Raw genomic sequence first — 17076 nt, 5'->3', positions numbered from 1 at the left:
TATTCTATCTGCCACTTCTTTGCTCACTATCCTAGTCTTTCAGCAACCTTCTCACCTCCTAACATTACCTGTCTAATCACCTATCTTTGTTATCTGCAAAATTAGCAAAATGCCACCAGTTCCTTTGTCCAGACTGTTAATGTAAAATGTGAATAGTCATGGTGCCAAAGCTGACCACGACTAAACTCTACGAAGTCACCAGCCACTATCCTGAAAAAGATCCCTTTATCCCTATTCGCTGTCTTCTGTTAATCAACCAATCCTCTACCCATGCCAGCACCTTGCCCCTAACACTGTTGACTCTTACCTTCATCAGCAGCCTCTTGTGCGGCACCTTGCCAAAGGCCTACTGGAAATACAAATAAATCATGTCTCCTGGCTCCACAAAGAATTCTAATAGATTTGTCAGGCATGACATCCTTTTGACAAAGCTGACTCAACCATTTTTCTTAACCATGCGTTTCCACAATCTCATCCTTAATAACAGGCTGTAAAGTCTTACCAAGGACCAAGGTCTGGCCAACCAGGCTATAATTTCCCATCTTCCGCCTCTCTCCCTTCTTAAGCGGGGGTATTACATTTGCCATTTTCCAGTCCTCTAGACCCAGTGATTCCTCAAAGGTCGCCACCAATACTTCCACAATCTCCTCAGCTATCTCCTTCCAAACCTTGAGTGATTTATCCACCTTCAGACCTTCAGAACCTTGTTAGGTTCACCTTCCAATCAACTCTGGTTAGCTCCTCCCTCATTTCTTTACAATTCCTTTATTCAATTGTATCACTATTCCATCTAATTTAAGCTTCTACCTCTCAAACTGAAGGATGACTTCTATCATATTACCTTTACTTTAAGTTCCCTAATCAAATCTGCCTCAATATACATCACCAAATGCAGAATTCCCTGTTCTCTAGTGGGCTATATCACAAGCTGCTCCAAAAAACCATCTCATGGACATTCCATAAATCCCTTCTCTCAGGATCTGCTACCAACCTGATTTTCCCTGTCCATCTGCATACTGAAGATCCCCATGATTATTTCTTACATACCTTTTCTATCTCTTGATTTATTTTCTACCCCATATCCTAACAACTGCTAGATGGCCTGCACATTAACTTCCATCAAAGTCTTTTTTTCCCTTTTCAGTTCCTCAAATTTAACCACGCAGATTCTACATTTTCTGACCTACATCATTTCTTGCTGTTCATTTAATTTCATTTCTTATTAACAAAGCAACCCCGTGCCCTCTGCTCACCTATCTCTCCTTTCGATAGGAAGTGTATCTTTGTACACTTAGTTCTCATTCAAGTCTCTGTGATACCCAAAGAACTGTACCCACTAATTTCAATCTGTTACAAGCTCATTTATCTTGTTTTGTACACTGCAAACATTTAAGTACAACACACTCAGTTCTGCATTGACCATCACCTTTCTCATAGTTGTTCTCTTGCCGATTGTGTCTGAAATTAAGATTCCTAACCCTTTTCAGACTCGCTTTCCTATTACTTGTTCTGGAAATTTTAATAATCTCTCTAAGCATCTTTAATAACTTCTCTCACATGTAAGTAACCATTCAAAACACTGCAATTTTTCAGCATAAGCAGAAACAGAAATGTAAATAATATGATAAGCATAAACATAAAAATGGAAAATTAACAAACTTATACTAAGCTAGCTGGATCAGTAATACATTTACCATTCATCAGTGAAGTCCAGCTTGATTGTGCTAGTAGTGGTTCCCTCTGTACTATAGTGCAAACTAAGAACTGGTTCAGCACCCACTGTTTTAATGTTGGAATTATCATTACCACTACCTGCAAAAAAATGTAAAGTTCACATTAGCAAAGCTCAGATTATGAAGACTCACAAAAAAATTCTATTATGGCAAAAGAAAGATAAAATACCTCGTAACCCTTCTCTCCCCCGACTAAACTGTAGGTCAAATTTAATTCCAGAATGACCCAGATAAATCAAATTAATGAATGGTTTCAACAATTTGAACAGAATTCAAAAATCTTTTTCAAAAATATTTCAGGAATTAAACCAGGAAACAGAAGTTAAGAACCCCTGTCACATATTGAAAAATATTTACATGATAAATATCAAATTTATTAAAGGTTCAAAGATTTAATTTAGTTGCTTGTTGAATAGAAAAACCTATTTACTAATTCAGTCTTAATTTCTCCATATTCCTCAACAGTACATTCTTACAAAGAAAAATGTGAAAATAAACGAAGGTATCAAATACAGAAAGATTTGTTTTGTGGTGATGCAAACAATATATCATTTAAATTTAAATATTCAGAGAAATATTTATTGCTTATTGAAGTGGCAAGTTCTTTGAAAGACTGCGCAAGTTTCTCCAGGATTTGGAGAAGGAACCCACAGTTATAATTGCTGGCATGACATTAGTAGAATTATGAGAATCATCTGAAGTCAGGTATCTAAATACAAAATTAAATTTAAATATTAGATGGGCCCTCTCCAAGAAAAAGCAGTTTTTTTAATCACTCACTGTAGCTAGGAAGCAGCATACTGACAGTCTTCGGAAAAGAAAATAACTAAAATACTTATTCTAAATAAAAAATTTCAAATAAATAAAACTTAATTCATACATGTCCAGGCTCCTGGCACTGTTAACAGGTTATCCCCCAAGCCAGTACTTGCTCTGGAAACTAAATTTTCCCAACTTAGTGGGCATACATATTAGTCCCAAAGAAACCTATTTTTCTGTAAGCAGCAACACAGAATTACGTGATGACATAGCACAGCAGAAAGCCATTTGTTCCATCATGCCAGTGCATTCCAGATAATAAAATGCTGCCCCATTTGCAAAAGAAAACTCTGAACTCAATTGGCAATTACATTAAAATTGTCTCTTTTGGGATAAAGACTCAAAGAAAGAAGGAAAAGAAGGCAAGAAGTGGAAATTGAAACACTGGTTGCTTCTTACAGTATGCTGCAAGATGGGACAGGTGGGGGATAAAAGAAAGCGGAGCTGTTGTATGGAACTGCCGTGATTTTAGAATTATACTTGTACAGATATAAAGACAGTTGATCTAGTTAAAAATGTGAGTCTCTATTAAATCAAGAAAACATACTTTTAGGATAACAATTTAACTGAGTTGATACTTAGATGGAAAATCAGTGCACTTTTTTTGGTGGGGGAGGGGTGGTTGCATTGATTAGTTATGGTATGAAACCAAGTGCAAGCATCTCAAACTGCCATGACGCCTTTTCTTCCGTAGGCTTTTTGTACAAAAAGTGAAACTGACAGATAACCGAAATTTAAAGGAAGTGATAATCATGGAGTAAGTACTGGTAATGGTGGCATAAGGGATAGACAGTGTGTGGTCAACAGGGTTGCAGGATGCTGTCGTTGAAGATGATCAGAGGCGATGGGGGTGGTCAGAGACACTGATAGATAATGGACTGGTCAATGGAGATCTGGGGTTGTGTGATAAGGGATGTTTACAGAGTAAGATCCATGGGGACCATGAGGAAATGCTCCTACTCATCCTGACCTGCAGACATTGTTGAAAATGATTCAATGTACTGATCCAGACCCCTTACATTTCTTTTCATTTGGAGTGTTTCTGGAGGTCCAGGAAACCTGACGAATTGTAGAAGTGAAGGCATATAGGTCCCTTAAAAGATTTTTAAAAACAACCCACCTCCTGAGAACAAACTTCCTTTGTGCGATCCTACTTAAAGCTGGAAGTGGGCAAGTGGGAATGCGGTTTGAAACTTAACATTCTAACCTGATCCAAAACCATCAGTTTTGGTATTAAAGTTAAACTCAATGCTTCTTAACGTGCAAGTGAATTAATCACTTCAAATCTACTTTCGTTTGAATTTACTCAAGTCACAGACACATCAGGTGAAAAAATATTTTTAATAAAATCTTGAAATACAACATTGATAATTCAGAATTTTAAATAGGTATTAAAGCAAATCAAATACACAAACAGTGGAAACCAGAAATTCAAACTGAAAATTAAGATATGCAGGAAATGCACTGCAAGTCAGTCAACATCTAACATTAAAGCTTTGGTTCTGATAAAAGATTACACACCAGAAATATCGCAAACTGTTTATCAATACTAATTAGCAGTAGTTTGTTCTGCTTTTCTTTTTATTTTAGCTACTTCAATGCTTTCATGCCTCCTATTCCTTACTTGAACTGACCCATGCTTACTGGTACTTTTGTTTCCTGTTTTACACCTTGCATCAATTTAGTCTCTCACAGACATATGTTATATATAATCAGCCCTGAGTTCATGATCTAAAATGGCTGTTTTCTAATGCCTCATGTGCAAATTTATTTCTGCTGTTTTCAAGTTCCTTCATGGCCTCATCCCTCGCTTCCTACGTAGACATCTCAAGGTTCACAAGTCTCTAGAAATTCTACATTCTTCTACTCTAGGTTCTTGGTGCAGCCTAAAATTCCTGTGACCCATCATCACTGACTATACCACGAAGCTTAGCTTCAAACTCTGGAATTTCCTTTCTAAATCTCTTTGCCTCTCCAAGGCCTTCTTTAAAACCTTAAACACTGCTATAAAGATAAGAAATCAAAATAACTTTATCTTGCATAGAAGGCCAAATTCAAAAATGGAACAACAATTTATGCAATCATGAGCAGAGGATGCTGATTGGTTGACATTAGTCTTAGCTGAAAATGTGTTGCTGGAAAAGCGCAGCAGGTCAGGCAGCATCCAGGGAACAGGAGAATCGACGTTTCGGGCATAAGCCCTTCTTCAGGAATGAGGAAAGTGTGTCCAGCAGGCTAAGATAAAAGGTAGGGAGGAGGGACTTGGGGGAGGGGCAGTCAACTGATTAAATTTAAATCAGATAAATTCACTCGTACTGTCAGGGCATTAGGATGGAAATGCAGGAGAGATGTGTTATCCAGCATCCGTTCCTCATTGAAAAATTTGCAATCCATGGACATATTCATTTTGTCTGCAATGGACAGGAGTTTGTGTATAAATAAACATTATCGCCACAGCACACAAACATATCACACGGTGAACCTGACTGATAACCTTAAGTTGGTTGCCAGTGTAATTCTTAACACAATCAAGCTTATTTAGGAAGCACAGTCCAGTAGCAGAATTGCATCTAATGCCAGTTGTTATATTCTAAGTTTTGCAAGTAGAGGCCGGTTGAAAATGGTCAATATGCTGTCCACTGATTGCAGTCAAAAGGACAAGTTACTTTCCAGCGTCCACCAGTCATTGGAACTTCTGACTTACGTACCTGGCATCTCATCAGCACTAAGACCCATATACCATATTATAAATTACTTTAATAACCTCATTTTAAAAAGAAACTACTCTTACTAACCTTTAAGTTATCCTTCCTAAAATATGCCTTTTTGGCTTGATGTTGATTTGTGTCAGATTTTGCTTATGCAAAGTACATTGGGGCAATTTCCACAGTATTGGACCGATAATATTTTAAAAATATTATGTTTAGTAAGATACATATATCAAGATTCCAACTTTCAATGAGACCCAGAGTCTGCTGAGAGAAAGTTTCAGTGTAGTAAAATGTTTTTTATAGAACAAAAGGAAGTTTTTTTTTAAAAACAAGTGGTTGATTTACATTAAATAGCCAGCACATTATTGGCCCCTGTTTTGCAGTTGGAAAATAGTTTCAACAAAAAGAATGAAGTTTTTATTTGTTATCATTAAGATGAGCATTAATTGGTTAACCAAAAACACATTGGACTGATCACATTGATGTGGTCAGGTACCCTTAATGTTGCAGTTAAGACCCATAAGTAGGGCAACAGAGAGTAGATCACTTTGTGTCAGATTCAATTTATAACTAATCTAGGGGATAATACCAAAACCATGTGCAAAAATTTGAATTATATACTTACGTTTTAAAAGATTTAAGAAGTGAAGTATAAGAAGGAATATAGATTGCAAATGCTATGTAGATTTTAAAGCAAAGTCTAATTATATCAGAATATCTGAATCAGACAGCAAGTAAAAATAAATCAAGATTTTGAAAGGGGAGATTTATTCTATGTCCATTTAAATAAAATGGTTTAGAGTGACAGAAATTTGCCACAATTGAAACTAGTAAATTAGTAACAAAAAGAAAGGAAGGAAATAAAATTCTTCAGACAATAGATGAAATCATGGAGGAGTTAAAGAAGAAATATGTGCTTGTACACATATCTCTTACTGCACGCACCCTGTTGCTCATCAAGTGACATGGATCCAAGCTGTTTGTTTACCACAGAAGAAGGGGAATCTGAAACAAAAATTAGATTTAACTTAAAAATTAAATTGCACTTTTGTGATCATCTTTCCCCAAAGCAAAAAAAAGCCATAAATCTGTGAATACCTTTGCTTAAAAATAACAACTTTTGCAAGCTGGTGAGATATGGCAGGTTTCATGCTTAAAACAATTAATGTAAGCAAGAACAATGAATCAACAAAACTACTTGTTTTCTCAGATGTAAAACAATTAATTTCACAACGAGGGCAATAAATTTCAGTTTTCAAATGATTCTACTATTTGATGTAAATAGCTGCTTTACGACTGTGAATATTTTGCATTTAACCTGCTTCCAAGTAGAAACCTAAGTTACAAGCTCAGCTAGCACATCTAACTGCATTATAACTAATCAAAAATGACTGACAGGAGAGAGGAAGAAAAATGTATTGGATTTTTGCTCCTTAATGATATCTAGTTATGCCAACGAAAAATGTGTAAATGGGGACAGGATTGTTGCCACCTGTTATGGACCGACCAAACCCACTCAAAATTTATTAGGAAGATATTCTAGGCCCAAACTTTTTTTAAAATTTTAAGTGTAAGGCATTGTATTCCTCTATCAAAATGCTTAACAAGATAATATATAAATTAATTACTGTTGCAATATAGTAACATCCTATAAACACATGTTTGGCAAATACAAATTCAACAAAGTAATGGTCTCATATGCAATTCTAGTTGGGAGGAAGAAAAACACGGCTTTTAGCTGTAACAGAGCGAGGAATACGAACTTCCACATCCAGCTTCAACACCCAGTAATTGCAGAAAACTAAAACTAAAAAAATCCTAGTTCTGTGGGAGCTTGACCCCCACCCATTCAATAGCTGCTTCTATTGTTCCAATTTTAAAACACTCCACGGCCTCACAAGCACTTTTCACTATCGGCTTTGAGTGGACACTCCATCACCTCTGTCTCAACCTTTCATCATAAATAAAAAAAGTTAAAATTAACAAAACACGCCTCTTATAGCCATAGTATCATCACACCACCTGGATTCATATGAAGAATGGACATCTGCTTGACACAGTGGAAGGCAAATGATTTGTTAAGAGATTAGATTAGATTAGATTCCCTGCAGTGTGGAAACAGGCCCTTCGGCCCAACCAGTCCACACCAACCTTCCAAAGAACAACCCACTCAGACCCATTTCCCTCTGACTAATGCACCTAACACTTTGGTCAATTTAGCCCGGCCAATTCACCTAACCTGCACATCTTTGCGACTGTGGGAGGAAACTGGAGCACCCGGAGAAAACCCACGCAGACACAGGAAGAATGTGCAAACTCCACACAGACAGTTGCCTGAGGCTGGAATCAAACCTGGGACCCTGGTGCTGTGAAGCAGCATTGCTAACCACTGAGCCACCGTGCTACACCATTTCCAAAAGGAGATATTTAAGATAGGAATTTAAAAAAAGATTCTAAAGATTAGGACTGAAGCACCTTAAGAGTCTGCTCACCATAAAGGTTGCATTGACTTCCACTATGATTGCATATATGTCAATTCTTTTCTATATTTTGATAAATCTTTTGTTTAAAATTGACTCCAGTCAAAATGATCTAAACTCCTGAAAAACTAAATTTGAGGCTATACGATTATTTTAATCTTTTGCTATATTAAAAAAATGATAGAACATACATTCTGGTGTATTTAGATAAAACAATTTGGTTCACTTCTACCTTTTCTTCTAACAACTAAAATCATTTTACTTCGCACTCTCACAGCAAATTATCAAATTAAATATCCCAATTCCCAGGCCTACCATGTTCTCAATTGCTGAGAACTATCCTTGGCAATCCCCTATTCTTGCATACTACAGGTCTTTTCATCTGCCAGTTGAAACAGAAACAAAAGAAAACCTTCAAAGTTTCCCAGTTTTTGGCAGGTACCCTATCCCAAAGATTGGATGAGATCTTCAAGCAAAAACTAAGACTGAGTTAAATTCTTAATTTGTTTGTGAGACTCTCTCTAGTCCAGCACTGATGATATGACTTTTTACACACCTAGCCGATAAATTAGCTCTGTGAAACTAAATTTTTGTTAATCCTTTCATTAACATTGATTATTAAAAAGTTAAGCTATTAAAAAATAGTATGCGTCTGTTCCAAGGGTTACCACAATTTCAGAGGTTTTATATACCTCATTTTACTTGAATGTACATTGCTGATGCTTAAATTGTTTGATACATATTACCCTCTATTAATAAGATATTCTAGGCCTGTAAAATTATAGTGTAATCTCTCTTGCTAGGAATTTCCAATGAAACCATAAAAGTATAGTAGTTTTGTGCCCTGGATTTATAACCCAGGGAATTAGAGTTAAAACACAAGGGTTAAATTATCCCAGTTTGAAGTCACCTAAAAACCAATAAAAAAACCATGAAGCTATCAAATGTTTATAAGAATCTGGTTCACTAATATCCTTTAAGGAAGGAAAGCTGCTATTTTTCTGGTTCATGCTTGACTCCCCCACTAACGTTGCTGACTATTGTACACTCCCTTGAATTGACCTAAAAAGACACTCTGTTGAATAAAGCCAAATAGTGAGAGGCAAGAAATCACAGGCTTGCCTTGCTAGTAATAATTCCATTTCAAGAATAAATTTTAATAACCAAAACTGTAAACTCTGCAGAATGCAAACCAGGAAAACAGTTTTAGGATGATGTGAAACTACAACCATATCATGAGCAAAACAGTTTCACTTTGTACTGATTTCACACTTAATGAAAATGATGCCTAAACCAAGAGGCAGGTTTTCCAATCTGGCAATGGACTAAAATGTTGCTCAATAGTTGGTTGGAATCTGGGTCTGAACAAACAAATGCTCCACAAGTTTCAGGCAGACATGAAATTGTTTCTCATTATTCTGAACGTGCAGTCTGGGCTTGTGTACTTGATAACAAATGTTGGCCTTCCCCCCCCCTCCACCCTCACTCCAGTCATTTTGTAGACTGATGACTACACCTGCAAAATTACATCAAGGTACAATTTTTAAATCAACAATTTAAATTTATAATACTAGAGCATAACAGATAAAGCAAATTAGATTGAAGTAAGTCCAAAGTAAAGCATACTAGATTCACTCCAAATAAAGTTGTACAATTATTTCAAACTAAATCACTTTTGGATATGCAGTGGAATTTTCTCAAACTCTTCGAGGTGGGCTTGGGGGCAGGCAAATTGTGGAAATTGATGCCAGGTTGGGATCTTAATTCGATTCTAGCCCCTTCTGGTTATCCCAGCAGCCAGTTGGGAGTGCAACAGGAAAACCCTTTGGCTGAGGGATGAAGCCAATTCAGAGTTAAAAACATCATTTGAAGTGGTTTTGCACATTGACTGTCCTAACAGCCTAGAGTTCCATGCTATGTCTGTGTTAGTGGGTTAGAGAAGGTGAGTGCAAAGGGAGAGGATTTTTTTTAAAGTCACTTCTGGGACATAGGCATCATTGCCTATCCCTCATTGCCCTTGAGAATGCAAGAACCATAAGGAGTAGAGAAACCAGCCCCTTGATATTCCTCCACTATTGAACACTATCACAGCTAATCTTGTCTTAGCTTTAGCTTCACTTTCCCGTCTGTCATCTATAAGTCTTCAACCTATTACTAATTAAAAATCTATCTTCGCCTTAAAATTTATTCAGTGTCCTGGCATCCATCACATTCTGAGGTAATGCATTCCACAGATTCACAACACAGAAATAATTTCTCCTCATCTGCTACCCCTTAACCTAAAACTATGAACTCTCATGCTACATTGTCCCATGTGATGAAATATCCTATATACATTTACATTGTTAATCCACTTTAGCTTCTTAAGTACCTCAATATGATCTAGTCTCATTCTTCTGAACTCCACAGAGGATTTGCCTAAACTGCTCAATCTCAGTTCATAAGGCAAATCCCTCATCTCTGGATTCAACCTAATGGATAAGGCGAGAAGGTAGTGGTGAGTTACTTGATAGAACAGAATCCCTATAGTGCAGAAAAGGGCTGTTTGACCCATTGAGTCTCGACCGACCTTCTGAAGAACATTCCACCCAGACCCCTCATTCACCATAGCTAATCTATTTGGCCTTCACATCCCTGGACAATATGGGACAATTTACCACAGCCAATTCACTAAGGTGCACTTTTTGGACTGTGGAAAGAAACCAGATCACCAGGCGGAAATCTACACACACACCGGGAGAACATGCAAATTCCACACAGTCACCCAAAGCTGGAACTGAACTTGGGTGCCTGGTATTGAGAGGCAGCAGTGCTCATCACTGTGCCACCACAATGCCCCAGTCCACGCATATACCTATGATGCCATTAGGGAGAGAATTTCAGGATTTTGACTAAGCGACAGTGAAGGAACTAGGTAAAAACAATGACTGCAGATGCTGCAAACTAGATTCTGGATTAGTGGTGCTGGAAGAGCACAGCAGTTCAGGCAGCATCCGAGGAGCAGGAAAACCGACGTTTCGGGCAAAAGCCCTTCATCAGGAATAAAGGCAGAGAGCCTGAAGGGTGGAGAGATAAGCTAGAGGAGGGTGGGGAGAAAGTAGCATAGAGTACAATAGATGAGTGGGGGAGGCGATGAAGGTGATAGGTCAAGGAAGAGGGTGGAGTGGATAGGTGGAAAAGAAGATAGGCAGGTCGGACAAGTCATGGGGACACTGCTGAGCTGGAAGTTTAGAACTGGGGTGAGGTGGGGGAAGGGGAAATGAGGAAACTGGTGAAGTCCACATTGATGCCCTGGGGTTGAAGTGTTCCGAGGCGGAAGATGAGGCGTTCTTCCTCCAGGCGTCTGGTAGTGAGGGGGCGGCGGTGAAGGAGGCCCAGGACCTCCATGTCCTCAGCAGAGTGGGAGGGGGGAGTTGAAATGTTGGGCCACAGGGTGGTGTGGTTGATTGGTGCTGGTGTCCCGGAGATGTTCCCTAAAGCGCTCTGCTAGGAGGCGTCCAGTCTCCCCAACGTAGAGGAGACCGCATCGGGAGCAACGGATACAATAAATGATATTGGGGGATGTGCAGGTAAAACTTTGATGGATGTGGAAGGCTTCTTTAGGGCCTTGGATAAAGGTGAGGGAGGTGGTGTGGGTGCAGGTTTTGCAATTCCTGCGGTAGCAGGGAAGGGTGCCAGGATGGGAGGGTGGTTTGTAAGGGGGCGTGGACCTGACCAGGTAGGCACGGAGGGAACGGTCTTTGCGGGAGGGGGAAAGGGGTGGGGAGGGAAATATATCCCTGGTGGTGGGGTCCGTTTGGAGGTGGTGGAAATGTCGGCAGATGATTTGGTTTATGCGAAGGTTGGTAGGGTGGAAAGTGAGCACCAGGGGCATTCTGTCCTTGTTACGGTTGGAGGGGTGGGGTCTGAGGGCGGAGGGGCGGGATGTGGACGAGATGCGTTGGAGGGCATCTTTAACCATATGGGAAGGGAAATTGCAGTCTCTAAAGAAGGAGGCCATCTGGTGTGTTCTGTGGTCCTCCTGGGAGCAGATATGGCGGAGGCGGAGGAATTGGGAATACGGGATGGCATTTTTCCAAGAGGTAGGGTGTGAAGAGGTGTCATCCAGGTGGCTGTGGGAGTCGGTAGGCTTGTGAAAAATGTCATTGTCAAGTTGGTCATCATTAATGGAGATGGAGAGGTCCAGGAAGGGGAGGGAGGTGTCAGAGATGGTCCAGGTAAATTTAATGTCAGGTTGGAATGTGTTGGTGAAGTTGATGAATTGCTCAACCACCTCGCGGGAGCATGAGGTGGCGCCAATGCAGTCATCAATGTAGCGGAGGAAGAGGTGGCGAGTGGTGCCGGTGTAATTACGGAAGATCGACTGTTCTATGTAGCCAACAAAGAGACAGGCATAGCTGGGGCTCATACGTGTGCCCGTGGCTACCCGGAGGAGAAAGTGAGGTCTGCAGATGCTGGAGATCAAAGTTGAAACTTTATTGCTGGAACAGCACAGCAGGTCAGGCAGCATCCAGGGAACAGGAGATTCGACGTTTCGGGCACAGGCCCTTCTTCAGGAATGAGCAGAGAGTGTTCAGCAGGAGAAGATAAAAGGTATGGAGGAGGGACTTGGAGGAGGGGCGTTGGAAATGTGATAGGTGGAAAGAGGTCAAGGTGAGGTTGATAGGTCGGAGGAGATGACCTGGGGTGTGCAGTGAGAGAGGGACTCACTGAAATCTTTGTAGAGAGAGGCAGAGAGCTTCTTCAAGGAAGGCATCCTTGTAAGAGGATTCGCAGTAGGTTGAAATCTTCGAGGAGAAAGTGAGGTCTGCAGATGCTGGAGATCAAAGTTGAAACTTTATTGCTGGAACAGCACAGCAGGTCCCATGGCTACCCCTTTGGTCTGGAGGAAGTGGGAGGATTCGAAGGAGAAATTGTTAAAGATGAGGACCAGTTCAGCCAAACGAATGAGAGTGTCGGTGGAAGGGTACTGTTGGGGACGTCGGGAGAGGAAAAAATGGAGGGCTTGGAGGCCCTGGTCATGGCGGATGGAGGTGTAGAGGGATTGCGTATCCATGGTTAAGATGAGGCGGGGGCCGGCGAAACGGAAGTCTTGGAGGAGGTGGAGGGCGTGGGTGGTGTCTCGAACGTATGTGGGGAGTTCCTGGACTAGGGGGGGATAGGGCAGTGTCGAGGTAGGTAGAAATGAGTTCAGTGGGGCAGGAGCATACTGACACAATGGGTCAGCCAGAATGGTCAGGCTTGTGGATCTGGGGAAGGAGGTAGTACCGGGCAGTGATGGGTTCCCGGACTATGAGGTTGGAAGCTGTGGGTGGGAGATCTCCTGAGGTGATGAGGTTCTGTATTGTCTGGGAGATGATGGTTTGGTGTTGGGGGATGGGGTCATGGTCGAGGGAGCAGTAGGAAGAGGTGTCCTCGAGTTGGCGTTTGGCTTCAGCGGTGTAGAGGTCAGTGCGCCAGACTACCACTGCGCCCCCTTTATCTGCTGGCTTGATGGTGAGGTCGGGATTGGAGGGCTGCGCGTTGTGAGGGTGAGAGGTTGGAGTGGGGGATGGAGGTAGACAGTGAAGGAACTACAATTTCTTTCCAAGTCAGGCTGTTGAGTGGCCTGGAAGGGAACTTGCAGGTGGTGTCCCCAGGTAGCTGGTGCCTTTGTCATAGAACATAGAACAGTACAGCATGGTACAGGCCCTTCGGCCCTCGATATTGTGCCAACCTTTTATCCTCAGACCAAATTACATACCCTTCATTGTACTATCACCCATGTGGCTATCCAAGAGTCACTTAAATATCCCTAATGTCCCCTACTATACTGCTGGCAGTGCTTTGCACGTACCCACCACTCTCTGTATAAAGAAGTAACTTCTGACATTTCCCCAAAACCTTCCTCCAATTACCTTAAAATTATGCCTCCTCATAATAGACATTTCAGCCATGGGAAAAAGTCTATGGCTATCCACTCTACCTATGCTCGTCATCATCTTGTACACCTCCATCAAGTCACCTCTCATCCTTCTTTGCTCCAATGAGAAAAGGCCTAGCTCCCTTCATCTTTCTTTATAAGGCATGTCCTCCATTCCAGACAGCATCTGGGTAAGTCTGCTCTGCATCCTTTCTAAAGGTTCCACATCTTTCCAATAATGAGGCAATCAGAACTGAACAGAACTGAACCAAGTGTGGTCTAACCAGGTCTAATACTCTACCGACTGAGCTATCCTGGCTCTGGATGGATTCCTGAAGAAGGGCCTGTGCCCGAAACGTCGAATCTCCTGTTCCCTGGATGCTGCCTGACCTGCTGTGCTGTTCCAGCAATAAAGTTTCAACTTTGATCTCCAGCATCTGCAGACCTCACTTTCTCCTCTGGATGGAAGTGGTCATGCATTTGGAAGGTGCCTTCTAAGGATGTTTGGTGAATTTCTGCAATGATATACACTGCTGCTCTAAGTGTAGTGATTGAACGCTTATGGAAGTCGTATCGATTAAGCTGGGTGCTGTATCTTAGACGATGTCAAGCTTCTTGAGAATTATTGAACTTGTATTTGTCCAAGCAAGTGAGGAGTATTCCATATCACTCCTGGCTGATGGCTTGTAGTTTGTGGACAGGCTTTGGGGAGTCAAGAGCTGAGTTGCATGCTGCAGGATTCCTAACTCCTGACCTGTTCTTATAGCCACTGTGTTCACAGGAAAGAGTCCAGGTCAGTTTCTGGTCAACTGTAATCCCTTGATATTGATAGCTGAGGATTCAGTGATGGTACAGCCGCTGAATGTCACAGGGCTGTACTTAGATTCTCTCTGATTGGGGACGGTCATTGTTTGGCATTTGTGTGGTGCAAATGTTAAATGCCACAGTTCAATCCAAGCCTGGATATTGCCAACAGGTCTTGCTGCATTTGGACATGGACTGCTTCATTATCTGATGAATCACGAATAGTATTGAACATTGTGCAATCAGTGAACATCTCTATTTGTGACTTTATGCTGGAGGAAGGCCATTGTTGTAGCAGCTGAAGACGGTTTGGCCTAGTGGTTAGCACTGCTGCCTCACAGCACCAGAGACCTGGGTTCAATTCCCGCCTCAGGTGTCTGTGTGAAGTTTGCACATTCTCCCCGTGTCTGTGTGGGTTTCCTCTGGGTGTTCCGGTTTCCTCCCACAGTCCAAAAACATGCAGTTTAGGTGATTTGGCCATGCTAAATTGCCCGTAGTGTTAGGTGAAGGGGTAAATGTAAGGGAATGTGTCTGGGTGGGTTGCGCTTCAGCGGGTCAGTGTGGACTTGTTGGGCCGAAGGGCCTGTTTCTGCACTGTAAGTAATCTAATCTAATCTAGGACACTACCAAGAAAATCCTGTAGAGATGTCCTGGAGCGAAGACGACTGACCACCCACAACCACAGCCATCTTCCTATGTGCCAGGTATGACTCCAACCAATGAAGAATCATCCCATGGACTCCCATTGGCTACTGTTTTCCTAGGGCTCCTTGATGCCACGCTCAGTTAAATGTGGCCTTGATATCAAGGGCTGTGACTCTCACTTCACCTTTGGAACTCAATTCTTTTGTTCACGTATCAGTCATAAGACCATAAGATGAGTGAATCCATGAGGAAAGGCATCATCACCCTCATCTACAAGCAGAAGGGGGAGAGGGAAGAAATTAGAAATTGGAGACCGATCTCACTGTTAAACACAGACTACAAAATCTTGTCAAAGGTCATCGCCAACCGGGTCAGGTCTGCTCTGGGATCGGTGATTCACCCTGACCAAACCTGTGCTGTACCGGGCAGGAAGATCGCTGAGAGTCTCGCACTTCTCAGAGATACGATCGCCTACGTGCAGGACAGGGGGGTGGACACCTGCCTCATCAGCCTGGACCAGGAGAAAGCCTTTGACAGGATATCGCATACATATATGAGGGATGTCCTCTCCAAAATGGGCTTCGCGGAGGGAATCGCTAATTGGATCAGACTGCTCTACACCAACATTGTCAGTGCAGTCTCAATCAATGGGTGGGAATCAGATAGCTTCCCAGTCAGATTTGGAGTCAGGCAGGGCTGCCCTCTCTCTCCTGCCTTGTTTGTGTGTTGCATAGAGCCATTTGCCGAGTCCATCAGGAAGGATGCGAGCCTGAAAGGGGTGACTATTCCTGGCAGCGGGGGCCTGCAGGTTAAGGCCTCCCTGTACATGGATGACGTTGCCGTTTTCTGCTCGGATCTGCTGTCCGTGCACAGACTCATGTGCATTTGTGACCAGTTCGAACGGGCCTCGGGGGCCAAGGTAAACCGAGGCAAGAGCGAAGTCATGCTCTTCGGGAACTGGGCCGACCAATCCTCTATCCCCTTCACCGTCAGGACTGACCACCTGAAGGTGCTGGGTATTTGGTTCGGGGGGGCTGGGGCGTGCGCCAAGACCTGGGAGGAGCGGATCAGGAAGGTGAGACAGAAACTAGGCAGATGGGAGCAACGGTCGCTCTCCATCGCGGGTAAGAACCTGGTCATCAGGTGTGAGGTACTCTCAGTATTGTTATACGTGGCACAGGTCTGGCCTATCCCCAGAACCTGTGCCGCCGCAGTCACCCGGGCCATCTTCCACTTCGTGTGGAGATCAAAGATGGACCGGGTCCGAAGAGATGTAATGTACAAAGACCAGTGCAATGGGGGAAAAAACACACCCAATGCCACCCTCACCCTGATGGCCACCTTTGTGTGTGGCTGCATCAAGCTGTGCGTGGATCCCCGGTACGCAAACACCAAGTGTCACTACGTACTGAGGTTCTACCTGTCCCCGGTGTTGCGAAGGATGGGCCTGGCCTCGCTGCCGCGGAACGCTCCGAGTAGTTGGACCGTTCCGTATCACCTGTCCTTCGTGGAGAAATTTATCAAGAAAAACACCTTTGACCACAAGTCCATCAGGAAGTGGTCAGCACGTAGTGTCCTTGAGACCCTTCGGGAAAAGGAGAGGGCGGATCCTGTCGAGCGGTTCCCTGAGCAGACTGTCAAAGCCATTTGGCAGAATGCCTCATCGCCAGAACTTTCCAACAAGCACCAAGACATGGCTTGGCTGGTGGTGAGAAGGGCTCTGCCTGTGAGATCATTTATGCACGCCCGGACTCTCTGCCGCACCGCACGCTGCCCTCGAAGCGGCTGCGGGGGGGACGAGACTGTCACACACCTCCTTCTGGAATGTGCCTATGCAGAGGAAGTCTGGAGAGGAATGCAGTGGTGTCTGTCGAGGTTCGTCCCGAGCAGCGCCGTGACACGGGACTCCGTGCTCTACGGCCTGTTCCCCGGGACGCACACCGAGACGAACATCAACTGCGCCTGGAGGATCATCAACTCGG

General features: G+C 42.7%; 1 protein-coding gene across 5 annotated transcripts in view; it reads right to left on the bottom strand.

The window, feature by feature from the left end:
* Nucleotides 1–17076, bottom strand: part of dcaf6 (ddb1 and cul4 associated factor 6) — a 236811-nt gene that overhangs the window by 82140 nt on the left and 137595 nt on the right. For 4 of the 5 annotated variants that reach the window (XM_043700884.2, XM_043700878.2, XM_043700880.2 and 1 more), the window contains 2 exons: nucleotides 6209–6268; nucleotides 1695–1812 (listed from right to left, as the gene is read on the bottom strand). In XM_043700884.2, coding sequence (XP_043556819.1) covers nucleotides 1695–1812; nucleotides 6209–6268 — 178 coding nt within the window. The remainder of the gene's footprint in view (nucleotides 1–1694; nucleotides 1813–6208; nucleotides 6269–17076) is intronic. The other variant, XM_043700883.2, reaches the window with a different exon arrangement.

This window comes from Chiloscyllium plagiosum, unplaced genomic scaffold, assembly GCF_037043375.1.
Source record: "Chiloscyllium plagiosum isolate Xiang-an unplaced genomic scaffold, Cpla_swu_hap1 HiC_scaffold_12, whole genome shotgun sequence".
Classification (NCBI taxonomy): Eukaryota; Metazoa; Chordata; class Chondrichthyes; order Orectolobiformes; family Hemiscylliidae; genus Chiloscyllium; species Chiloscyllium plagiosum.
Note: the sequence above shows the minus strand (reverse complement) of the source record. Positions and strands in the feature narration are given on the sequence as shown.